Source organism: Esox lucius, chromosome 24, assembly GCF_011004845.1.
Source record: "Esox lucius isolate fEsoLuc1 chromosome 24, fEsoLuc1.pri, whole genome shotgun sequence".
Taxonomy (NCBI): domain Eukaryota; kingdom Metazoa; phylum Chordata; class Actinopteri; order Esociformes; family Esocidae; genus Esox; species Esox lucius.
The window spans coordinates 24,748,269-24,774,978 of NC_047592.1; the positions used below are offsets into that span (position 1 = coordinate 24,748,269).

The 26,710-nt window shown below is 44.6% G+C and overlaps 1 protein-coding gene across 2 annotated transcripts in view; it reads left to right on the forward strand.

The window, feature by feature from the left end:
- Window positions 1-26,710, forward strand: part of col4a5 (collagen, type IV, alpha 5 (Alport syndrome)) — an 89,342-nt gene that overhangs the window by 20,696 nt on the left and 41,936 nt on the right. For both annotated transcript variants that reach the window (XM_020044242.3, XM_013132550.4), the window contains exons 2-13: window positions 14,335-14,394; window positions 14,980-15,069; window positions 15,196-15,240; window positions 15,460-15,504; window positions 16,554-16,616; window positions 19,681-19,734; window positions 23,181-23,207; window positions 23,305-23,385; window positions 24,664-24,726; window positions 24,997-25,032; window positions 25,196-25,237; window positions 25,538-25,630. In XM_020044242.3, the coding sequence (XP_019899801.2) occupies window positions 14,335-14,394; window positions 14,980-15,069; window positions 15,196-15,240; window positions 15,460-15,504; window positions 16,554-16,616; window positions 19,681-19,734; window positions 23,181-23,207; window positions 23,305-23,385; window positions 24,664-24,726; window positions 24,997-25,032; window positions 25,196-25,237; window positions 25,538-25,630 (699 nt within the window). The remainder of the gene's footprint in view (window positions 1-14,334; window positions 14,395-14,979; window positions 15,070-15,195; window positions 15,241-15,459; window positions 15,505-16,553; window positions 16,617-19,680; window positions 19,735-23,180; window positions 23,208-23,304; window positions 23,386-24,663; window positions 24,727-24,996; window positions 25,033-25,195; window positions 25,238-25,537; window positions 25,631-26,710) is intronic.

The following is a 26,710-nucleotide window of genomic DNA, read 5'->3' on the forward strand; positions in this document are numbered from 1 at the left end:
TTTGCCTAGTTTTTTCCATGTTTGTTCATTGGATTAAATGATTACGTTCTTGTTTGTGTCTGATCTCTGAAGTATCCCTTAATATCTCTTTTTATATAGTGAATTAAATAATTTGGTGTGTGTGTGTGTGAGTGTCATTTTACAATGACTTCTGTTGAGTGTCTCTCTGTGAGCTCCGCAGGGCCTCTTTCAAATACTGCTACAGTGGTGAGGTGGGTGTGTGTGGGGGTGTGCCTCAATGCCACCGAATGGCATTCCTTTTCAGTGCTTCCTCTTTTTTATGCAACCATGCCTCCTTTAGATATCAAAACAAAATATCTCTACATGAGAGAGAGCAATAGTGTGAGAGAGAGAGAGCAGTAGAAAGTGATAGATACAAATAAAGATAGATAGATAGATAGGTAGATAGACAGGTAGATAGGTAGATAGATAGATAGATAGATAGATAGATAGATAGATAGATAGATAGGTAGATTTGTAGATAGATAGGTAGATAGGTAGGTAGATAGATAGATAGATAGATAGATAGATAGATAGATAGATAGATAGATAGATAGATAGAGAAAAAGACTCAGAACTCACCTTATTTTTCCATTGAAGAAAGTGACTCAAACTTTTTGTCCACTATGCTTTGCCAATCCCTATGTAGTCTCTCCGAATTTTCTTTTCTTAGAGATTTAGAGAGGTGCCTTTGTGTTTGTGTTGAGCCTATATCAATTTACAGAGGGGGCTGTATGTGTTTAGCATATATCAGTTTACAAAGGATGTCTGTAAGTTTGTGTTTAGCCTATATTTAACCAATATCAGTTTACAGAGGTACCTGTATGTTTGTGTTTAGCCTGGAAGGCATCTCAGCTGCAAGTAACAACATGTCATAATACAGAATGATTCAACCACAGAGCACCAGAGATATTGACCTAGGTAGAGAGACAGAGAAAGTGTGAAAGGTAGTGGTAGAGAGAGGTATGGAAAGAAAGGAGAGGTAATGAGAGAATGAAGGCAAGGGAGAGAGCAAAAGAAAATCAGATGTATAGAGACTATAGCATAAAAAGAGGAAGAGAAAATGAGAGAAGGCAGGTCTGCCCCCTTCACAGAAGCGCACACACATAACCCTGTACAGAGGAGTGTTGCTCTTGACCGCCCTCCTGTGACAAGGATGTGGGACTGCATTTCAGCTCAGCCCCATCTCTACTTCCAAGTACAAGGTAGGCCTAGAACAGAACTGGGAAATCTCAGGCCAGCACAAGCTGATTTAAACGGCAGGTTTGAGTTTAAGATATTTGTTTTGAGTGGGGGTGGGGAAAAAAATCTCCAATCCACTCCTAAACGTGGAAATTATGTGGAGATTATTATGATCCTGTAAATCCTGTTCTAATAACTGACCTTTTCTTGCCCACAAATTGACTGTGATAAATAATAGGTTTGTCCACCACTGGCCTAGAAGGTCCTAATGTATACATTTCACATGACTCAGAATACAAACATATAGATAAGAAATATTTCAGAGGTCTTCCATTTCAGCTCATGAAACATAGGGAGAACACTACATGTTGTATTCATATAGTTCAGTGTAGTTTATTTGAAGCGTTTACACTGAAAAAAATTATGAACGCAACACTTTTGTTTTTGCCCCCATTTATCATGGGCTGAACTCAAAGATCTAAGACTTTCTCTATGTACACAAAAGGCCTATTTCTCTCAAATATTGTTCACAAATCTGTCTAAATCTGTGTTAGTGAGCACTTCTCCTTTGCAGAGATAATCCATCCTCCTCACAGGTGTGGCATATCAAGATGCTGATTAGACAGCATGATTATTGCACAGGTGTGCCTTAGTCTGGCCACAATAAAAGGCCACTTTAAAATGTGCAGTTTCACTGTATTGGGGGGTCCAAAAACCAGTCAGTATCTGGTGTGACCACCATTTGCCTAACGCAGTGCAACACATCTCCTTCGCATAGAGTTGATCAGGTTGTTGATTGTGGCCTGTGGAATGTTTGTCCACTCCTCTTCAATGGCTGTGCGAGGTTGCTGTATATTGGCCCACTCAAGTCGGTTACGACGACGAACTGCAGTGATGGACGACTAGCATTTAGATGAGCTTCCCTGAGACGGTTTCTGACAGATTGTGCAGAAATTATTTGGTTATGCAAACCTATTGTATCAGCAGCTGTCCGGGTGAAGATGCTGGATGTGTAGGTCCTGGGCTGGTGTGGTTACACATGGTCTGCAGTTGTGAGACCAGTTGGATGTACTGCCAAATTCTCTGAAACGCCTTTGGAGACAGCTTAGGGAAGAAAAATTAACATTAAATTAATGGGCAACAGCTCTGGTGGACATTCCTGCAGTCAGCATGCCAATTGCACGCTCCCTCAAAACCTCTGTAGCATTGTGCTGTGTAATGGAACTGCACATTTTAGAGTGGCCTTTTATTGTAGCCAACCTAAGGCACGTCTGTGCAATAATCATGCTGTTTAATCAGCATCTTGAAATGCCAAACCTGTGAGGTGGATCTCAGCAAAGGAAAAAATGCTCACTAACACAGATTTATACAGATTTGTGAACAATATTTGAGAGAAATAGGCCTTTTGTGAGAAAGGCCTATAATTTTGTTCAATGTAAAAGCTTCAAATAAACTACACTGAACAACTATATGAATACAACATGTAGTGTTCTCCCTATGTTGAAATGAGTTGAAATGGAAGAACTCTGACATTTTTCATATCTATATTTTTGTATTCCGAGTCATCTGAAATGTATACATTAGGACCAGCTCATGAGGGACAAAAACAAAAGTGTTGCGTTTATAATTTGGTTCAGTGTAAATAGAATCCCTCCTCATTTGTATGATTGCCAGTAGAAATGTGGGTGGAAGTGGCAACTATTTTCAAACCACTGATCAAAGATCTGATTAGGTTTTATCGACCCAGTCAAAAAACGATGGTTGTTCTTACTCATCTGATTTGAGATACGTGGTTAGGATGAGGAAACCTATAGAATCAGCAGCAAGGTTTCTTCTCAGCTGTCCAGATTTGGTTTGTTTGTTGTGTCTAGTGTAAAATCACAGGGGTAAATATTTAGCAGCAGTTTAGTATATTTGTATTATACTCCTTGATGTTAATGTTTCACGCCATAATTGGACCGCCTTTTATTTACCTTATAGCTGTTATGTTTGGTTTTCGGTCCAAACATGTTGACGTGGGGAATTTCTGACGCACCTCCGCAGCTTGGATTGAACAGTCGTAAATTAGCCAAAAATGTCACGTTTTCTGTGTTGTTTTTTGGCTGACTTTGGGGTTTGTTGGTTTAGCTTGAGACGGTATTCACGCAGAGATTATCATCACCGCTAACAGCACCACTATGCCACGTGCAGTTCTGAACATGTGTCAAGGTGCATAGCGATTAAAGGCTAAATTCTAACGTCACCCGAATGTCAGAGAATGGACCTTGTGGTTCGACGTATTCAGTTGACAGAGCCGCCTCACTTTCCTCGCTTTACCCCTCGTGGTATAGTACGCATTGTAGGATAACATCCCAAATGCCACCTGTCCCGTTAGAGGGCACTGCCTTTGCATCTTGACAAAAGTAGTGCACTATGAAAGGCATAGGGTCCCATTTGGAATTGGAATTCCAGATTCAGCAGCCGTGATTGCACCTTTTCGTTTTTGGTTGCCTGGGGCCCACCGTGTCGAGCTGTGACGTGTCTGACAGAGGACGGAGGTGGGAGGCGTGTTGAAACGTGTTTGGTTATAGTCTCATGGTTGACAATGGCATTGGAGAATACTCTTTTGTAGTGGCTCTCCTTACTTCAGAAATTCTACGTTGGAAAGATCCAGAACGCACTTAGAGGATTTCTAACTCACCAAAGTGTGTTGGACAGAAGTGCATGTGTACGCATTGGTTCTTGTGTAATTCAGGTGGGTTGAATCCCAGCTATGGGAAACTGATGTTTCCAAACGAAGATACCACCCACTGTTTTTGGAAGGGGATGATTCACATTCAATATTTCATATTAAGCCATTAAGACCTAGCACCCCTCCAACCAGCTCAGTGTACAGTGTTTGCCTGGTGTGTTTGTGTGTTGAGTGCTTCCACATGCTAGCCCTGGCTAAAGTCAGTAGTTTTACAGATGTGCAGGCAATAGAACAGCAGGACCAGCTGCCACTGCTTGACATGGGATTATACCACTTACACACACACACGTTTGTCTTACTGCGTGGGGACCTAAGACCTAACCTTTACCAAGAAATACATTTAAACTTAAGCCTAACCTCAATAACCAAACGTTTATGCCTAAGAACAATCACTTTATACTCAGGAAACACTGTGTGAACATTTGCTAAGGAGGTTTGCTGAGGACTTCTGCCACTGGAGTCGTGAAAACCTGCGAAGAAGATATGGAGAAGGCAATTTAACTGTTTTATTTTGTGTTCCGCTGACTGAAGACACACACGCACACACACACACACACACACCACGACAGAGCAGTACATGTTTACTTCAACCCCGGAGTGTATTTACATTGGAACCCAGCTTGAACACTCTAATTTAGAACATTCAAACATTCTAGAACATTGTGTGATCTCCGCTCAGCCAACAACTTTTTTATTGCGGAGGACAGTGAAGTTAAACCTGATTCTTAACTTTGACAATGTGATAATAATATGGTTGGATAAAGGTTTGATGTAGGTGGTGGGTATGTTTGGAAAGAAAAGATAGATTTTGAGTTGTTCAGTGTTGCAACCTTTTGTTAACTTGGCCAAGATGCCCTGTTTTTCTAAAGTCCTGGTTGGAGGATTCCCATTTTTCCTCGTTTCACTCTTGACTCGGGGTTATATTCCACATGGGGTGTTCACAAAACCCAAGGATTTTGGGAACGTTATGTACTTTTAGCATCTCAAGCTGAAGGGTGAATAATGACAGTGTTGTCCAGAATCCCATGTTGTGGGATGGGAATGATTTATTTCCTTTCTTGTGTCCCTCCAGAACTACCTTCTTTTGGTAGTTTTTCAATGGCTGCCTTTTGAATCTTTTCCATGTGTTCCCTTGAACTGCTTTACTATCTGACTTAAAAACAAAACACAGTTCACAAGGAAAGTCTGGACTTATTCATATTCCTAGCTCTCCATTGACCCAGTTGAAGTTCTAGGCCAGGCCCATAAACGGAATACCATCTTAACTGAGTTTATTTGTAAAGGCTGGATGTTTTTTGAAATGATACAGCACAGATCACAGCCTTCATCCTTACCACCATTACAGATAAAACTAAACACATCCTAGACTCTGATGGACAGTTTTGCCGACATATATAAAGCCTAGATCTGGACAGGATCCACATTGAAATCCCCCGATCTTTTCATCTGTAATTCCGATCATGGATTAAAGCCCTCAAAAAATATGATATCATTGATTAAAACACGCAAATGTTTTGTGTCCTCTGTGTGTCATTCAAGTGTTATCTACCTCTCGCTATTTGGAACGTGTACATTTTGTGTGAGCCTGGGGAGAGTGTACGGGCACCGGTTACTAGGCTGATCGTAGTTGGCATCAGATTCTAGCAGCTATGGATATACAATATTTTTGTTGAATCATTATTCGAAGGGCAGTATAAGAATTGCAGCTGAAGAGTAGGGCTGCACGATTAATCGAGATTACAATTGGAACATGTGCGATTGCTAAACGGTTATTTTTTACGCTCAATCAAATTAATTATTTCTACTGGTGTGTCACCTCCAATATAATCATATTCATATTTGTATACAATTCATAAGGAGTCAAATTAATCATCCGTTTGCCTACTTAAAAATAATCATTCAGATTATTGTTATCAGAGGCGTCGCTATGATCACAATTCGTGGCAAGCGAACAGCAGGATTGTGTCAGTCAACACAGCTATAAAGCGCTCTTACAACACATCTTCCCCTACCTTTTGCTATTTTTAGACAACAAACGTTACAATTCAAATGTCCAGCTGCATGTATCTCAAATCGATCAATCAAACTATACACATTGTTCTGGTCACTCCTTTCACTCGGTCACTCCTTTCACCCAATTTATTAAAAGTGAGTTAAATGAGTATTCTTAACATATCCCAATTCCTTGGTGGCTCTATAACTAACGAAATATCCACAACCCAATTACGTAACAACATCCGGTCGGGGAAAGATACTATCTGTGCTGGTACTCTGAACATCAAATTAACCAGTCAGAAACGTGAAGATGCCGCGTAGAGCCCACTGCAAAAGAATAGTGCGGTGTGCTTGCTGTTAATGAGAGGAAGAGGATTGATTAAGAAAATGAACTCAGAGGGCAATGAGATATATCTCGAGACTAGGGATGATTTGGTAACGAAAATAAATAATCTTCTGTTTATATATTTCGGGTTCCAGAGAGATGTCACAAATGTAGGCCTAATATTAAAAACCAGTAAGAGGGTGGTTAGAACACGCAGCATCACAACAAACTTATTTCAACACATGAGACAGCGCCACAGGAACTCCCATGAAAAATGTGTGGCAAAGAAGTCTCACTTTGGGATGGGGAGGTGCTAAGCCCCGAATGTATTGTGATCCTAGCAAAGCCTCTGCTGCATGATATTTAAAACTTTGTTTCTCAAAGAACCATTTAAACTAAAGAAATATCTTCTAAAGGTTCTACAAGGAACCATTGAAAAGTTTTCTGTATAGTCCACTGTTCCAGGCTGTAATTGGATGAACAAGAGTTCATAATCTGCATCTTTCATCTTATTAGTTAAGGGTATAGGTTGTTTTTGGTCAGAGTAGGATGTCACAACCCCTGAAACTGTGTAACAGCATCTTGTTGTTGCTGCTCTTTGGGGTTTCAGGCTGGGTATCTGTAAAAGCACTTTGTGAAAACTGCAGATGTAAAAAGATGATTTGAGTCCTCAATGGCTCTTTATTCACTTTGTAGTGAACTAATTTTGACAGATGGCCATAGGGGTCTAGGGAATAAGGAGAAATCTTAGACACATTTGGAACATGGACAATTGCATCCATTTCAGTCATTTAGCAGATGCTCTTACCCAGAGTGACATACAGTAGTTACTATGTAGTAATATTCATAATAATACTAATAATGTAAGATACAGTTGTAATATTAGATTGAGTTCTATGACCCCCCCCCCCCCCACCACCACCACCGGCTCTAGCAACTGAGTCACCCAGGACAGCAGTTTAGATTAGATTTGTAAAGGAAAAAGGAACATGTTATGTTAGGACTCGCCTCTTATTGCACAACGCTGCGATGAAAGCATTGTGATTTAGGAAATGTCAGACCCCTGTTGTTGTACCATATTATACACACATGAACACATGTGCTCGCTCCTGTTAGGTGGATCATATTCCAGGTTAGTGCTCATTCCGTGGTTGGTGTACGGCTGGAGACATTGAATGAATAGCTCAGTCATCCCCTGAAAACAGCGGTGGATGTGTTACCTTTGTCAGCAGTATTAGGCTATTCACAATCTGGGTCCTAATTTCTATGTAGTTTTTTTTCCTTTGGGGGGTGGGCTGCGAATGAAGAGGGGTATGGTCGGATGTCTGTGGGGTCTGAACGGCATAGAAAATCATTGTGCAGGGATGCAGTTATCTGTGTGTGTGTGTCAGGGCAGGGTGTAGATATCTGTGTGTGTGTGTGTGTGTGTGTGTGTGTGTGTGTGTCAGGACAGGGTGTAGATATCTGTGTGTGTGTGTGTGTGTGTCAGGACAGGGTGTAGATATCTGTGTGTGTGTGTGTGTGTGTCAGGACAGGGTGTAGATATGTGTGTGTGTGTGTGTCAGGGCAGAGTGTAGATATCTGTGTGTGTGTGTGTGTGTGTTAGGACAGGTTGTAGATATTTGTGTGTGTGTGTGTGTGACAGGGCAGGGTGTAGATATCTGTGTGTGTGTGTGTGACAGGGCAGGGTGTAGATATCTGTGTGTGTGTGTGTGTGTGTCAGGGCAGGGTGTAGATATCTGTGTGTGTGTGTGTGTGTCAGGGCAGGGTGTAGATATCTGTGTGTGTGTGTGTGTGTGACAGGGCAGGGTGTAGATATCTGTGTGTGTGTGTGTGTGTCAGGGCAGGGTGTAGATATCTGTGTGTGTGTGTGTGTGTCTGGGCAGGGTGTAGATATCTGTGTGTGTGTGTGTCTGGGCAGGGTGTAGATGTGTAATCATCATCAATCAGTCAGTCTTTGATGGGGGAATTCCAGTCTTTTCAGCTCTCTTATCCCACGGTTACACACCTTCCGCTCCTCCACCCTCCTCTCCAACGTCATCCTACCTCCTCTCCCGCTCCTCCCTCACCCGTACGCCTTCTGTGTGGCCTCTGACTTCAGGGTTTGTGTTCGAGTTATGCTCGCTCCGTGGAACTAGAGGGTTTTATTATTAAGATATTATTTCAGGCATTTAGAGAGGGGGCCAAATCGAACCCGGGCTGCAGCTCTACGTCCAGTAGTGGTGTAGAATGCTGGACCAACCTGGGTCATGAACTAGCCTTTCTTACAGTGTAAATAGTCAAGTGCTCCCATCTCCATCATACTCTGGTGATACTGTTGCACTTTATTTTTGCAAGCATGGAATGTTCTATCTAGTTTCCAAAAAGTGAGATGAATGGGTCAAACTTTATCTGGATAGTCCCATAAAGACGTTAGTAGAGTAAGGGTTAGAATCAGGGTTAGTGTAGAATCAGGGTTAGTGTAGAATCAGGGTTAGTGTAGAATCAGGGTTAGTGTAGAATCAGGGTTAGTGTAGAATCAGGGTTAGGGTAGAATCAGGGTTAGTGTAGAATCAGGGTTAGGGTAGAATCAGGGTTAGTGTAGAATCAGGGTTGAGGTAGAATCAGGGTTGAGGTAGAATCAGGGTTGAGGTAGAATCAGGGTTTAGGTAGAATCAGGGTTTAGGTAGAAACAGGGTTGAGGTAGAATCAGGGTTTAGGTTGAATCAGGGTTGAGGTAGAATCAGGGTTGAGGTAGAAACAGGGTTAGGGTTTAGGAGAAAGCTATTTGGATGTTTGCTAGTCATAGTGCTGCTGGGGGAGAGAGAGGGTTTGTTAAGAGAGAAAAAGAGAGATGGGAGAAAAGAGACAGTGACATGGAGACATGGAGAGGGAGCGACGTGCAGAGAGGGAGTGTGGAAGGGAGTGAGGGAGTCTAGAAGGGAGTGAGGGAGTGTAGAAGGGAGTGAGGGAGTGTGGATGGGAGTGAGGGAGTGTGGAAGGGAGTGAGGGAGTGTAGAAGGGAGTGAGGGAGTGTAGAAGGGACTGAGGGAGTGTAGAAGAGAGTAAGGGAGTGTAGAAGGGAGTGAGCGAGTGTACAAGGGAGTGAGGGAGTGTGGAAGGGAGTGAGGGAGTGTGGAAGGGAGTGAGGGAGTGTGGATGGGGGTGAGGGAGTGTAGAAGAGAGTGAGGGAGTGTAGAAGGGAGTGAGGAAGTGTGGATGGGAGTGAGGGAGTGTGGAAGGGAGTGAGGGAGTCTAGAAGGGAGTGAGGGAGTGTGAAAGGGAGTGAGGGAGTGAGGAAGGGAGTGAGGGAGTGAGGGAGTGAGGAAGAGAGTGAGGGAGTGTAGAAGGGAGTGAGAAAGGGAGTGAGGGAGTGTAGAAGGGAGTGAGGCAGTGTGGAAGGGAGTGAGGAAGGGAGTGAGGGAGTGTAGAAGGGAGTGAGGAAGGGAGTGAGGGAATGTGGAAGGGAGTGAGGGCATGTAGAAGGGAGTGAGGGAGTGAGGAAGGGTGTGAGGGAGTGTAGAAGGGAGTGAGGAAGGGAGTGAGGGAGTGTAGAAGGGAGTGAGGGAGTGTAGAAGGGAGTGAGGAATGGAGTGAGGGAGTGTAGAAGGGAGTGAGGGAGTGTGGAAGGGAGTGAGGAAGGGAGTGAGGGAGTGAGGAAGGGAGTGAGGAAGGGAGTGAGGGAGTGTAGAAGGCAGTGAGGGAGTGTGGAAGGGAGTGAGGAAGGGAGTGAGGAAGGAGTGAGGGAGTGAGGAAGGGAGTGAGGGAGTGTAGAAGGCAGTGAGGGAGTGTGGAAGGGAGTGAGGAAGGGAGTGAGGAAGGAGTGAGGGAGTGAGGAAGGGAGTGAGGAAGGAGTGAGGGTGTGAGGAAGGGTGTGAGGGTGTGAGGAAGGGAGTGTGGAAGGGAGTGAGGAAGGGAGTGAGGGATATAGAGAGGAGAGAAACACATGGGTGAAAAGAGAGTGGGAGGAAGAGATAGAGAATACATTTTGCCTCCCTCACTGGAATGTATGCCCCTTTGGTGCTGGGTTAATGGCCTCAGGGCCAGGCGGGATTGAGACAGACCGCATTGAACTGAAGCAGACCAGACACTAATCAGATATCTACTGCTTGTAAAAACAGCCCTCTGAACAACACACACATGCAAACTCTGTCTCCCTCTCCCTCTTTAATCCAGGGAGGAACTGAGGGGTTGTGTATCTGGGAGTGTTTTTTCTCACACCACCAATTCTGCCAATTCATGAATGGAAACCTCTTATTATATGAATCCCAAAAGGGCAGGGGTCAGAGGGCATCAGTCAGGGGAACGTTGACACAGTAGCACAGGTTTTCCTGGTCAAGTCAAACTGTTGGTCAGTTCATCTGAGTCAATCTTTCCCAACCCGTATGTTAATATCTTCATTGGCGTGGGTTATGACTGGAAAACCATTTCGGACCAAAAGAGGGAGAAGTAACTTTGGGAGCGAGAGTGAAAGTGCAGAGGGGAAGAGAAGCAGGGATGGACGAAGGAATGACCAGGTAGTCAGGGGGAAAAAGAGCGTGAGGTGTTAGTAAAAAGAGGAATGATTTGTGGTTATAAAAAGAAGTGGTCTTTACATACTGTTACTCTACTCACAGTTCAGTTCTGTTTGTGTGGGAGCTGTAGTTCCCTGTGTAATCCCAGAAGGGTTATTTTATAGCTTGCACAAGTTCACATCAAAATAATGGATACGCCTGCCTAATGTAATGACACGTACATTTCGAGAAACTTTTTTTTTCAGACAAGACACATACAGAAAACAATATGCCCTAAATGAAATGTTCAGTTGTTGATGTTTGTTCAATTATTGATGTTTACTTCAAGGGATTTGAAAATTAGGATTCCATGTTTGTTTTCTTCATTAAAAGCGGACTGCAAATTGCGCCAGTCAAGTTGATGCTTTCACTAAACCCCTAACCACTCTCCATGGAAGTCACCCTCTAAGTTTCTTCAGCAGCACGTGACCACGGAGGGCACTCCAAACAAGTGCATAGTGGATGGGGGTCCATTTGGGATTCACTGATAGACACGGCATTAAGTAAGGGTGTCTAGTCATTCTACATACACAGTAGAGCCCCAAACTCTACTCTCAACCTTGGGGTCTGTTCAATTAAATTTGCTCATTGCAACCATCTAATTAGGGACTTATGTAACCTGGGACACTAGGTGGACACCAGGTGGACATCAGGTGGACACTAGGTGGACATCAGGTGGACACTAGGTGGACATCAGGTGGACACTAGGTGGACATCAGGTGGACACTAGGTGGACATCAGGTGGATATCAGGTGGACACTAGGTGGACACCAGGTGGACATCAGGTGGACATCAGGTGGGTGTAATGGATGAATAATAATGCACTGGAGGGGGACATGGAAACAGGAATGTTTCTGTTTTAGGAGGACATGTGGTCATGACACCCTCTATATCCAAACAGCCCAAAATGGAGCTGTTTCTATGGAAACACGCAAGCCAAGTGCTTTTAGACAGAGATGCGCAGCAAACCTAGGGTTACATTTCAGACTTAGCATGGACCGGACAGGAAGGAGTTTTATTGGGACAGAAACATTGGCTTATCAAAATGGTGCAGGATCAGGACAGTACAGGACAACAAACTGAAGCCATTTCCATTTTTAAGTCAATATTCTCCATGATTGGCAGATGCCTTTAGATGACTGTATAATAGGTGAAGTTCAGTGTGTGAAACAGACTTTTGACCACTAGAGGCCTCTATTAATCTCTGTAGTTGGCCCGTAACTGAATATCCTCTCCTGTTGAAAATCAATACGAATGACATTTACTCCAAAGACTTTGTATGACACACACAGCACACTCTCTCAGGGCAGAGGAAGGAACATTGTGTGGGATGCCGAAGTGTTTCAGCTGTTAACACACACACTAGCTTGGGTTACAGTCAGCACGACTGTTGACCTATCTCTCTCTCTCTGTCTCTCTCTCACACACTCTATCTCCATCTTTCTCCCTCTCTCTCTTTGTCTCTCTGTCTCTCCCCCCTTTCTGTCTCTCTCTCACTGTCAATCACCTGGTCAGTGCCATCACCAAAATGAATAACCAGGACCCTTGGTTAAATGAGAGTCAGACAGAGAGAGATGGAACCAAGAGAAGGATGAGAGGGAGACAGATTGATACATACAGACTGATAGGGAGGGAGTGGACATTGAGGAGGTTGATTAAGTGTTCCTGTGTGAGTTGACAGAGTGAGGGCCACAGGTCATGCATGCCAGGCAGGAGATCACACAGGCATAGACAGATATATAGGTAGATAGATACATAGACAGATAGATATATAGGTAGATAGATACATAGACAGATAGATATATAGGTAGATAGATACATAGACAGATAGATATATAGGTAGATAGATACATAGACAGATAGATATATAGGTAGATAGATACATAGACAGATAGATATATAGGTAGATAGATACATAGACAGATAGATATATAGGTAGATATGCCACTGTTTGACCACAGCCCAAACCAAAGTGTTTGAACCCAGACCCAAGCCAAAGCACGAGGCCAGAGAAAGGGGCCTCAAAAGGGGAGTCAACCTCAATCAATCAATCAAATGTATTTATAAAGCCCTTTTTACAACAGCAGTTGTCACAAAATGCTTTTACAAAACACCCGGCCTTAAACCCCAAGGAGCAAACAACAGTAGTGTTGAATTTCAATGGCTAGGAAAAACTTGCTAAGAAGGCCGACATTTTGGAAGAAACCTAGAGAGGACCCAGGCTCAGAGGGGTGACCAGTCCTCTTCTGGCTGCGCCGAGTGAACATATTAAGAGTACAAATTGTAATGATTAATAAATACATGTGGGCTGAGTCTAGAGTCTATTTAAACTTAGTCCAGGTCAGAAGCATGACCAGATGGACAAGGACAGGGACAACACGGGGGAGGGGGGGGTGTCAGCACAGTGGCAGCTGAAATCATCAGGCATCGTCTCGATGTGCAACACAACCAGGAGGACTCTGGACAGGGACAGCAACGGGTCTTTCAAGCCAGGTACTCTGCAGGTGTGGGCCAGGACCTCATGCCCTCCTAAGTTTAAAACGGCAGGAGAAAGGAAACATTTTGAAAATGCATTCCTCATATCTACAAGGATTTATAGTGGAGAAGGAGAACTGACCCTACTCCCCCAGCACAATAATATAGCAGCGTAAGACCTTGGGGCTGAGACAGGGGGGTCCGGTGACACTGTGGCCCTATTTGGGGGAGGCCCCGGACAGGGCCCAACAGGCAGGAAATCAATCCACCCACATTGTCAAACATCAACCAAAGGGACACCCACCAACCGCAACCACCCTGAATGAGGGCTGAGTATTGCCAGCAGAGTACAGCCCAATTGCCCATGTGCGCAACAGAGAGACAACAACAAGCCAGTGACTCCGCCCCCGAATGGCATTGATGTTTACTGCTGGTTGTTGGTTAGGTCTCAGCATTTACATTACAGTAACAGCAGCATTCGGTACAGAATCACCATCCTAATCACATAGATAAACACCTGACTTCAGTGGGATTCAATCCCACAACCTTGGTGTTGTTAGTGTTCAATTGGGTTCGTAATAATGATAGGAAAGCTGTTCGGTGCCTTTGGAAAGAATTCAGATCCCTTCACTTCCTCTACATTTTGACGTGTAAAAGACTCTTTATTTGGTACTTTCATGGTTCCCTCAATCCTGACCTGTCTCCCAGTCCCTGCCGCAGAGAGGCATCCCCACAGCATGATGCTAACCCCTTCATTTGTTCAGTTGACTTACAGACTGAGAGGTGATGAACGTCGTACATTTTTCAAGTGAAATCCTGATTGTAATCAAGTTAACGATGCCGTTATGGGTGTTTTCTGCTCATAAAATGGACTTGCTGAATACACAGTCAAAGCGAGAGTGGAAGGAATAGGAACACTCTTCATTTGTTATTCATTTCTCTGCTGTTATCATCTGTGAGAAGTCACTGTCTCTTCCCCCGATCCTCAGGTTGTTGATCCACTTCGCAGCTGTGAGTTATCAGCTAGTTAATGTGTGTTTGTGTGTGTGTGACGCAGACATGCCTAAAAAACATTCTCTGTGTCTGACCTACAGGCGTGTCACGGCTGTGCTTCGGGATCGAAGTGTGACTGCAGCGGAGTGAAAGGGGTCAAGGTGAGTGTGAAGCACATACACACACACAGACACACACACACAGACACACACATAGACACACACACAGACACACACACAGACACACACACAGACACACACACACAGACACACACACACAGACACACACACAGACACACACACAGACACACACATAGACACACACACAGACACACATAGACACACACACAGACACACACACACAGACACGCACACACGCCGTCATTTGTTGGGTCGCTCTCTGCAAGGACTCTTTGGGGTGCACATACCACTTCCTCCACCCTGCGAGGCTGCCCATGACCTCTGCCCTTGACCCCCCCCCCCCCCACAGGATTTAGAATGTACATGAGGAAAATGTCGTTGTACATGCTAGCGACCTTCACGTCTACAATTTCATAATGCGCGATCAGAATTATATATGAATAGATGTATGTATTTATAAATCTTTTGGTAAATTTGAGATAAAAGATCCGGGGCTATAGCCCTGGACGCCCAGGACTAACGACGCCACTGGCTACTGGGAACACTGAAGAACAGAACATCAGCACGTGTTCACGTCAATGACTGGGTGTTCTCTGGGTTCTGCAGGGAGAGAGGGGGTTCCCGGGACTGCAGGGTCAGCCTGGCGTGCCTGGTTTCCCCGGACCTGAGGGCCCAATCGGACCCCGGGGCGAGAAGGTAGGGGGAGATCCCTGGGTCTGTTTGGAGGAGTTACAGATTCAAAACGGTGGCCCATCTGACCATTCCTGTGAATGTTGACGCTTTCCTGTTGTTCTTCCCTCTCTCTCTCTTTTTCTCCCTAAGGGCGATGACGGACCTCAAGGGCCATCAGGTCCAAAAGGAATCAGGGTGAGTGGCCAGTAATACATCTACTTCCACTGTCGAAACCTTTCACTACTCTGGACTGTAGTGCATACCTCTGTCCACCAGAGGTCCCTGTTTCACTCCAAGACAAACTGCAGCTCCACGCAGTATTGCCACAAGGTTTTCTAAACTGATTTCAATGCTTCATTACCATAACTCCTAGGAACATGTGATGTTTGTTTGACTTTCTTTTTATTCCTGCAGGGACCTCCGGGACTGCCCGGATTCCCAGGAACGCCAGGAATTCCAGTATGTTTCCCACCATTTCCAGTTATCACGTATTGTAGCCAGTCAGAATCTCTTCTGGTATTGAGATAGACAACCTCCTGCATTGTGCATTTGGGCACTTTCTAGCATGGGTTTTAGGTTTTGGACCATTCAGGATGATAAATGCTATCTAGATCATATATACATTTTTTGACACATTGAGTAAGAAATCATATTGGCTCTGTTCATGGCATTTGTAATCTGCAACATTCAACAACCATGGATTCATATATAGTCCCCTCTTGATTTGAAATGAAACAATCACTAAGACATTAAAGTTTCGATTCTCAGCTTTCATTTAAGGGAATTTGGGTACGTATTGGTGTCACCATTTAGAAATGACAACGCTTTTCTTACAGTACATGCAATTTGAGGGCACCAAAAGTATTGAGACAGTTGGCTTGACTTGTGTTTCTGGTTAGTCATGTGTTCCATCACATCTTTTGTGTAGGCTTTAGGGAGATTTGTTGAAACCTTAAAGACCTGCAGGATTCTGGAGAATAGGTATATATTGAGTATGTGTGGAGTGGCCATCTATATGCACTGCAGGTATTGAGGACTTCTGACGCCATTTAAAATTGTGTGGGAAGGCCTACTTCATTGGCTGAAACCTCCTTATCACCTGGTTGTTCATGTTTAAACAGATCATCAGCCAATGAAGAAGAAAATGGCAGTGTTCTCACAGACGTCTTAATGGGAACTATAATGTTTAGTGATGTGTTCTCTGTCTGTATCTATGGACACCACTGAGTCACTGTTCATTTCGGCAGTTTTTTTGTCATTTCAATGGTTTTCATTTTTTGCAGTCTACTATAACTCTGGGTATCAGCTCTACTGTAGTTGGACAAGGCTGATTGTGCACATGAAAATGTCATTAAAATGTTTCTACCTCTTACTTCCCATTATGTGCAGAATCAAGTTTTGGAACACAGATAAAAATTATAAGACTAAATGTAGGTAACAAAATGAACACTGAGTCAAGTCACCTCTCTGAGTGATGCTGACTTCCTGTTTCCTGTGTTCTCCCCAAGGGTCTCCCTGGACAGGACGGACCTCCGGGCCCCAGGGGACTCGCAGGATGCAACGGGACAAAGGTAGGTTCCTATGGTTGCTACTGATAGACAGGCATACAACTCTGTTGAGTCCTGAGAAAACATACGTTGGGCTGAATTGGGACTGAAACAGGCGTGTTGTATCACATCTGACCACTAGGTGGTGGCATTCTGCTGTTTCCTATGGGTATTACAGTTTTTTTCAATTGTTTACACGCAATTTTGAAAACAGAGTTCTTTTTGTCAAAATATAATCACAATTATCCAAACACCACAATCAATTAGCAAAATTCCTAGATTGTTTGCAAAATGACACACTTCAGTCAAAACATACACACTTCAGTCAAAACATATACACATATTTGTGAAAATGCTATTTGTTTTCATTTAACCAACACAGTCATTAATGATCATACAATATTGCAGCCAGTTTCACACTGCTGTGATAAATAAAAAACACATTTGTAAAAAAGAAAAAAATGGAATCTTGGCCCGACATTCTTAAGAGATAATTTAGGTGACAAAAAATAGTGAGAAACTCACAACATTATTCATGATTTGTTTTGAGATATAAGGAGAATGTAGACAAATACTGTAGGCCTACTATAACCTTACCAAGCACTGCACAACACTTGATGCTGCAGACTGAATATTTCAAGTATTTATTTCAATACTTACAGTATTTCTTACCATAATCAGTTACAGTAATCAACCAACAATGATATCAATTACTGTAAACAAATAAAATCCGTAGACAAATAAAAATTACTGCATGAATTACAATACATACACTTTGACTCTGAAGAAAAGTAAAGTAAAAGTAAACAGAAATGAAAGAAAACTACTGTAAAAGCAACAAGAATACTTTAACTATCCGTCTCTCCGTCTGGCTGGATCAGGCCATAAGATTTCATCCACATCACAGGCTATGTCTTCATTGGCAAGGCACCGTTGGAAGAATCGCCTTGTGTGACGAATCCACCCCTGCACTGAAGCTGTTTCAATAAGATCACATGCCTGTTCCATGGCCTGAATGAGGGGCAAACGGTCATAAGGCCGCAGGTCATATACCTTCCACCTCCACGCTGAAAAAATCTTTTCAATAGGATTCAGGAAGGGGGAGTATGGGGGAAGGTATAAAACTTCATAATCAGGGTGATCATGGAACCAGTTCTGGACCAGAGCAGCCCGATGAAATGAGACATTGTCCCAAACGACAATGTACCGCATCTGGTCCACATGGTGTAATGCTGTGACAATCTCATGCAATCGGTCAAGAAATGCAAGTATCAGATTTGCATTATAGGGTCCCAGATTTGCATGGTGGTGGAGGACCCCATTTTGTGTGATAGCAGCGCAAAGGGTGATGTTACCCCCTCGCTGCCCTGGCACATTGGTGATTGCCCTGTGCCCAATGACATTTCTCCCTCTTCTTCTTGTTTTTGCAAGGTTAAATCCAGCCTCATCCACATATATGAATTCATGTGAATTTCAGCAGCATCCATTTGCAAGACTCTCTGAAACACATTAAAGAAAATAGGATGCTATTCAATATCTATAGCACAGTATTTTTTTGTGACAGAACATTATGAGCAGTGCATGATACCACACCATAGTCAGATGAACAATGCATACCTCCACATACTCATTGCGCAGATGTTTCACTCTCTCTGAATTTCTGTCAAATGGTACCCGATACAGTTGCTTCATGTATATTTGATTTTTCTTGAGGATTCGACCTAATGTTGACAGAGAGACTCGTTGGATGTTATTGAAAATATTGTCATCATTGATGATATTGGCTTGGATTTCTCGTAGCCTGATACAATTATTGGCCAAAACCATGTTCACAATGGCGCCCTCTTGTGCACGACTAAACATAGGGCCCCTTCCACCTTGGTGTCCTCGACCCTCAATCCTATGTAAAAACAAAATAAGATAAAAACATTTAAAAAAATAATTAAAAATAAATAAATAATGCACAGCCTACTGTCAAATGTCACAGTAAACAATATTGATTATACAAGCTTCAGTTTCAATGTATACTGTGTGGTTAGCTTACCTGTTTTCTCGATGAAATGTCCGAATTACTGACGCAACAGTATTTCTGCTGAGATTTGGTTGAACTCTTTGTCCAGCTTCCATCAGTGTCAGTCCATGGTTGATAACATGGTCAATAAGTGTTGCACGGATTTCTCGAGTCAAATTTGGTCCTCGTCTTCTTTGTTGAGGTTCTATCAACTCTTCAAGTCCTTCTCTACTTCTTCCTCTACCTAGGTGTCTTCCTCTACCTCCTTCTCTTCCTCTACCTTCTTCTCCTCTACCTATGCCTCTTCCTCTACCTCCTTCTCCTCTTCCTCTACCGCCTTCATCTCCTCTTTGAGCTCCCCCTCTCATTCTCACTCTTCTTCTTCTTCTAACTCCTTCCATTTTTGTTGAAGACAGGTGAACTCACCTGCTGCCTTTTATAGCACACCTGAGTGCTGCGTTTTCAAATTAGCACATGTGTGCTTCCACACCTGGTAGATGTGTTTATCCAGTTCGTTCATTAGTGTGGTAATTGGCAATCCGGTGCTTTGTAATTACAAGGAAGTAACCTCACGATCCTTATCTGTGTCTAAGGTGTGAAAATGTGTGTAGAGTTTTACAAATCACTGTGTGTAATGTTTTGCAAAAAGGGTGATGCGGACATTGTGTGTACTGTTGTGCAAATCTGTGGAGGTGTTTTGCTCATTGGAGTACAATTTTGCTAATTGTGTGGAAATTTTAATTTTAGTGTGTAAACAATCGTAAAAAACTGTAATCAAATGTATTTTATAAAGCCCTTTTTACATCAGCAGTTGGCACAGTTTATTCAGATATCCGGCCCTGAAAACTCAAAGAGCAAGCAACAACAAGCCACAACTCACTAGTAGGGTCAAAACCTAGGAAAAAACCTAGAGAGGTTTCTGGCTACGCCATGTAAGATTATGAAAGTACATGACATTTTGGGCCACATGCAAGTTTATATGAACAAGAGGTCTGTTATTGCAGGTAAGCTGTGTCCAGTCTTTAGGCAGAATACAGGCTTGAGTTTGATTAAATAATTGCTTGTGTCTCTCCTCAGGGTGAGAGAGGTTTCCCAGGATTACCAGGGTACCCTGGACTGGAGGGCCGGCCGGTGAGTCACACACACACACACACACACACAGCTCTTCCTATGCTCTTATTTAGTTAAATTACTTTGAATGTGCTTTGTCAATAAGTTCAAAAACCCCTTAATGAAGAAGAAAATTGTGTGTCCTGTGACGTCGCCCGGCATGGCGCAGCCCGGGCCCCACCCTGGAGCCAGGCCCGGGGTTGGGGCTCGTTCGCGAGCGCCTGGTGGCCGGGCCTTTCCCCATGGGGCCCGGCCGGGCCAAGCCCGAACGAGCGACATGGGGCCGCCCTCCCGTGGGCTCACCACCCACAGGAGGGACCATAAGGGGCCGGTGCAGAGAGGATCGGGCGGCAGTCGAAGGCGGGGGCCTAGACAACCCGATCCCTGGACACGGAAACTAGCTCTAGGGACGTGGAATGTCACCTCGCTGGCGGGGAAGGAGCCTGAGATGGTGCGTGAGGTTGAGAGGTTCCGACTAGAGGTAGTCGGGATCACCTCTACGCACGGCTTGGGCTCTGGAACCACACTCCTTGAGAGAGGATGGACTCTTCACCACTCTGGAGTTGCCCATGGTGAGAGGCGGCGGGCTGGTGTGGGTTTGCTTATAGCTCCCCAGCTCTGCCGCCATGTGTTGGAGTTTATCCCGGTGAATGAGAGGGTCGTTTCCCTGCGCCTACGGGTCGGGGATAGGTCTCTCACTGTTGTTTGTGCCTACGGGCCGAACGGCAGTGCAGAGTACCCGACCTTCTTGGAGTCTCTGGGAGGGGTGCTGGAAAGTGCTCCGACTGGGGACTCTATCGTTCTACTGGGGGACTTCAACGCCCACGTGGGCAACGACAGTGACACCTGGAGGGGCGTGATTGGGAGGAACGGCCCCCCTGATCTGAACCCGAGCGGTGTTCAGTTATTGGACTTCTGTGCTAGTCACAGTTTGTCCATAACGAACACCATGTTCAAGCATAAGGGTGTCCATCAGTGCACGTGGCACCAGGACACCCTAGGCCGCAGGTCGATGATCGACTTTGTTGTCGTTTCATCTGACCTGCGGCCATATGTCTTGGACACTCGGGTGAAGAGAGGGGCGGAGCTGTCAACTGATCACCACCTGGTTGTGAGTTGGATCCGATGGCGGGGGAGGAAGCTGGACAGACTCGGCAGGCCCAAGCGTACTGTAAGGGTCTGCTGGGAACGTCTGGCCGAGTCTCCTGTCAGAGAGATCTTTAACTCCCACCTCCGGCAGAGCTTTGACTGGATCCCGAGGGAGGTTGGAGATATTGAGTCCGAGTGGACCATGTTCTCCACCGCCATTGTCGAAGCGGCCGCTCGGAGCTGTGGCCGTAAGGTCTCCGGTGCCTGTCGAGGCGGCAATCCCCGAACCCGGTGGTGGACACCGGAAGTAAGGGATGCTGTCAAGCTGAAGAAGGAGTCCTATCAGGCCTGGTTGGCTTGTGGGACTCCAGAGGCAGCTGACGGGTACCGACAGGCCAAGCGGGCTGCAGCCCGGGTGGTTGTGGAGGCAAAAACTCGGGCCTGGGAGGAGTTCGGTGAGGCCATGGAGAAGGACTATCGGCTGGCCTCGAAGAGATTCTGGCAAACCATCCGGCGCCTCAGGAGAGGGAAACAGTGCCCTACCAACGCTGTTTACAGTAGAGGTGGGCAGCTGTTGACCTCAACTGGGGATGTTGTCGGGCGGTGGAAGGAGTACTTCGAGGATCTCCTCAATCCCGCCGTCACGTCTTCCATTGAGGAAGCAGAGGATGAAGGCTCAGAGGTGGACTCGTCCATCACCCGGGCTGAAGTCACCGAGGTGGTTAAGAAACTCCTCGGTGGCAAGGCACCGGGGGTGGATGAGATCCGCCCTGAGTACCTCAAGTCTCTGGATGTTGTGGGGCTGTCTTGGCTGACACGCCTGTGCAACATCGCGTGGCAGTCGGGGACAGTGCCTCTGGGATGGCAGACCGGGGTGGTGGTCCCTCTTTATAAGAAGGGGGACCGGAGGGTGTGTTCCAACTATAGGGGGATCACACTTCTCAGCCTCCCCGGGAAAGTCTATGCCAGGGTTCTGGAGAGGAGAATACGGCCGATAGTAGAACCTCGGATTCAGGAGGAACAGTGTGGTTTTCATCCAGGCCGTGGAACACTGGACCAGCTCTATACCCTCTACAGGGTGATGGAGGGTTCATGGGAGTTTGCCCAACCAGTCCACATGTGTTTTGTGGATTTGGAGAAGGCATTCGACTGTGTCCCTCGCGGCATCCTGTGGAGAGTGCTTCGGGAATATGGGGTCCTGGGTCCTTTGCTAAGGGCTGTCAGGTCCCTGTACGACCGAAGCAGGAGCTTGGTCCGCATTGCCGGCAGTAAGTCAGACTTGTTCCCTGTGCATGTTGGACTCCGGCAGGGCTGCCCTTTGTCACCGGTTCTGTTCGTAATTTTTATGGACATAATTTCTAGGCGCAGCCAGGGGCCGGAGGGTGTCAGGTTTGGGGACCACATGATTTCGTCTCTGCTCTTTGCGGATGATGTTGTCGTGTTGGCCCCTTCAAGCCAGGACCTTCAGCATGCACTTGGACGGTTTGCAGCCGAGTGTGAAGCGGTGGGGATGAAAATCAGTACCTCCAAATCCGAGGCCATGGTCCTCAGTCGGAAAAGGGTGGCTTGCCCACTTCAGGTTGGTGGAGAGTGCCTGCCTCAAGTGGAGGAGTTTAAGTATCTAGGGGTCCTGTTCACGAGTGAGGGAAGGATGGAACGGGAGATTGACAGACGGATCGGTGCAGCTTCTGCAGTAATGCGGTCGATGTATCGGTCTGTCGTGGTGAAGAAAGAGCTGAGCCGCAAGGCGAAGCTCTCGATTTACCGGTCAATCTACGTTCCTACTCTCACCTATGGTCATGAGCTTTGGGTCATGACCGAAAGGACAAGATCCCGGATACAGGCGGCCGAAATGAGCTTTCTCCGCAGGGTGGCTGGGTGATCCCTTAGAGATAGGGTGAGAAGCTCGGTCACCCGGGAGGAGCTCAGAGTAGAGCCGCTGCTCCTCCACATCGAGAGGGGTCAGCTGAGGTGGCTTGGGCATCTGTTTCGGATGCCTCCGGAACGCCTTCCTGGGAAGGTGTTCCGGTCCCGTCCCACCGGGAAGAGACCCCGGGGAAGACGTAGGACACGCTGGAGGGACTATGTCTCCCGGCTGGCCTGGGAACGCCTCGGTGTCCCCCCGGAAGAGCTGGAGGAAGTGTCTGGGGAGAGGGAAGTCTGGGCGTCCCTGCTTAGACTGCTGCCCCCGCGACCCGTCCCCGGATAAGCGGAAGATGATGCTATGCTATGCTATGCTATGCTACTTTGAATGTTTTTAAAACTAATTTAACTAAATAAGGAGATGAATTCACCCGCCCACCCACACATCAAATGTTTATATTTGCGAAACCATTAAATAGGAATCTAATGCAACCCTCATCTCTGCTCCTTTGCAGGGTCAACCTGGCGCTCCAGGCCCAAAGGTAACTGTCTCCTCCGTCTACTGTCATCACACTGTTAATCCAAATCCAAGTAATTTCATTTGATGTTTTTTCTAACCCTAATGTTGTTGGTCCACAGGGTGACCCAGGTGAAATCATCTCCAGTTCCCAGTTTGGAGCAAAAGGAGGTGTCGGTCTTCCTGGGCCACCTGGAGCTCCTGTGAGTCATAGATCAACCTGCTGGGTTTTTCATTTAAAGTAACAGGCGTCCACTGAAGTTTGAATTCCGTTTATCTCCTAAGCAAATCATATTTTTTCATGATCATATGCATGGACAAAGCATAAGAAAGAAAAAAAACACTCACAAAACCCTATCTTAAACTTAACAAAAAAGTATATAATATTCTTCAGGCAGCTGGCTAATCAAACATTTGCAACAACCCCTACACCCATAGCATTATGTTATTGGATTCTGCCTACATTATTCTGTTATTGGATTATGCCTACATAATTCTGATTTTTGGATTCTTCCTACATTATTCTGTTATTGGATTATGCCTACACCCTTCTGTTAATGGATTATGCCTACATCATTCTGTTATTGGATAATGCCTACATTATTCTGTTATTGGATTATGCCTACACCATTCTGTTAATGGATTATGCCTACATCATTCTGTTATTGGATTATGCCTACATTATTCTGTTATTGGATTATGCCTACATCATTCTGTTATTGTATTATGCCTAAATTATTCTGTTATTGGATTATGCCTACACAATTCTGTTATTGGATTATGCCTACACAATTCTGTTATTGGATTATGCCTACATCATTCTGTTATTGAATTATGCCTACATCATTCTGTTATTGAATTATGCCTACATCATTCTGTTATTGAATTATGCCTACATTATTCTAACACAGACAAGCTGCCTTTAACACACTTAGGTTTCGCAGACAGAGATTAAGCCTAGTCTAGGCAAAAAATAATCAAGTTCACTTGAAAACTCCACTGAGCTTCTTGTTTTAGTCCTAGACTAGGCTTAATCCGTGTCTACAAATGTTTGGAAAGAAACAATGTTTGGAAAGAAAACCATTGCACTCATATTTTAATGAATGATAGGCTGTCCATATTTAATTTGAACACTGGAAAATTACTTTAATTGAGTGTAGCTATTGTAATACTTTGCCTATAATTGGATTATCAGACCCAGTCAAATAAATGATCTACAATTACTGGTCAATAGTTATAAGAGAAATATTCTAAAACCGGCTGTTCTCAGACCTCTTCCCACAGACCGACAAATCTTTCATGTATGTGAACTAATCCAGAACTACCACACCATCTAACTTGTCAACCTATTATATCCCACTTGCTTGGGTGAATCGGATAACCTAGTTCAGGGATCAAACAGAAACAATGAAAAGTCTGGCAGTTGGAGAGGTCTGAACAATTAGTGATCTAAAAGGTATCTTCTTTTTTCTTGTTTCCAGGGCAACCCAGGCCCCCCAGGACTGTCAGGTCCTGTCGGGCCCCCCGGCCCCAGAGGTTATGAGGTACGGTGCAGTGACAGGGGTTGCAACTTCCCTGTGTCCAGTCCATTATGTTCTGACTGACCTTCCACAAGCAGGTCCTAGACATTTGACACAGCTGGTCTTTGTTAGAGCACGATATAGTTACAGGGTTGGGAACCTGTTCTTCAATTGTGAATATGAATCCAGTCTCAGAAATCACCATTAGTAAAAAATATCCCTATACATATTGTTAACAATAGTGTGTTTGTCATTGTTAATAGATATATTCATATATGTTGTGTTTTTTCCCAGGGACGTCCCGGACCTCCTGGTCCTCCCGGACCTAAGGTCAGTTGTTCTACTGTCTAGTGCAAGCACTCGCAAACACACACAGAACTGTTCTGTCGACTACATCTACTATGTACTACATTCAGTTCAGCTGTGCGTCCACATACTCTTTGAGACACGTATACACCGCTAATGCCTTATACTGGCACGTGTTTTTCCACAGGGAAATATGGGGTTGAACTTCCAAGGACCCAAAGGAGACAAGGTGAGTATTGCATGCCAGCTTCATTACTGTGATTTATATGTTGTAACAGGTGTAACACTTGTTACACAAGTCTTGATTTGCATGTATTTGTCTGTTTTTGCTGCTCAACATTTATAAATAATTTTCAGGTTGAGAACTGACTAAGCTCTATTCCTACAAGCTGGTAGCATGGCTACCATGAAGAGAATGGTGTCTGAATAATGCAGCTGATCGATGACATTACGTAAGGACATCAGGGTTGACATCCATGGAAGTATCACACTGATGTGTGTGTGTGTTTGTGTGTGTGTGTGTGTGTAGGGTGATTCTGGTGTGCAGGGTCCTCCTGGGCCACCAGGACAGGTGGGGGAACAGAAGAAACCCCCCGAGTCAGAGATTCAGAGAGGAGAGAAGGTAAAGTGTTCATCCTGAATAATTAGTAATGGTAATACTTTGAAAGGTATGGGAATCATAAATTGTTGTTAATTACAACAAAATATCAGATATAAATTTCTAACAATTTATGATATAATCTAAGGGCCTGCTAGCCACATTTGTGGCCGTATATATGGTTTACCCGTAAGGTTCAATTCTTTTATTATCTTTCTATATTTTTCACCCACCTTTATGTTAATTACACTTTCCTGTATACAACTGGCACAGAAAACAGCAAACAGCTGTCCATCCAATAACATACATTTAAAAACATCTATCATGCCTTTTCTGACCTCCCTCTACTTCTCAATAGAGGGATCATTAAACTCAATAGATGATCATTAGTCGAAGCCTACCCAAACCCAAATCCCCCCAAACTAAATGGGACAGAGGTGGAGTTTGACAGCTCACTATCATAAAAACCCACATCAGACACCACTAGTATTGATATCTTGTTCCGCAATAGGGCATCCTGCACAGATGCTGCTCAGAATAGACTTGTAAAAATGACCATCATGACAATCCTTTACACATTACCGTCATCTTTAGGCTTGCAACTAAAAAGCCCCTCAAAGATTTACCACTCTGCCATCCACTCAACACTCTGCTTCCTTCATCATTGTGGCCTTTACACAATGGCCTTCCCTACACAGAAAGATGCTAGGCTAATATCTACCATCATTGTCCCTTTTAGCTAAATGCCCACTCCTTCTTAGCTCACTTCTTAACACCAGTTACTCTAATAGACACCTGGGCTCCGGTAGATATAGCATTGGTTACTCCTGTAGCCTTTGGTCGATGCTCATTTCAGTTTGCTGCTGCCAATGACTGGAATGTGTTGCAAAAGACACTTAAGCTTGATGTTTTCAACTTAGCTTGTTCCTTAAAAGAAAATAGTTCCAAGCTGATAATATCCCCTGTTGAAGCACACATACCTATCTGTCCTACTTTATTTAGTGCAATTCAATGTTAATTTGTCCATTCACATATTTTTAGTTGCAAAGGAAAATCCATATCTCAGACTGGGTCAATAAAAAGAAAAAGTTTAAGATGGGCAAA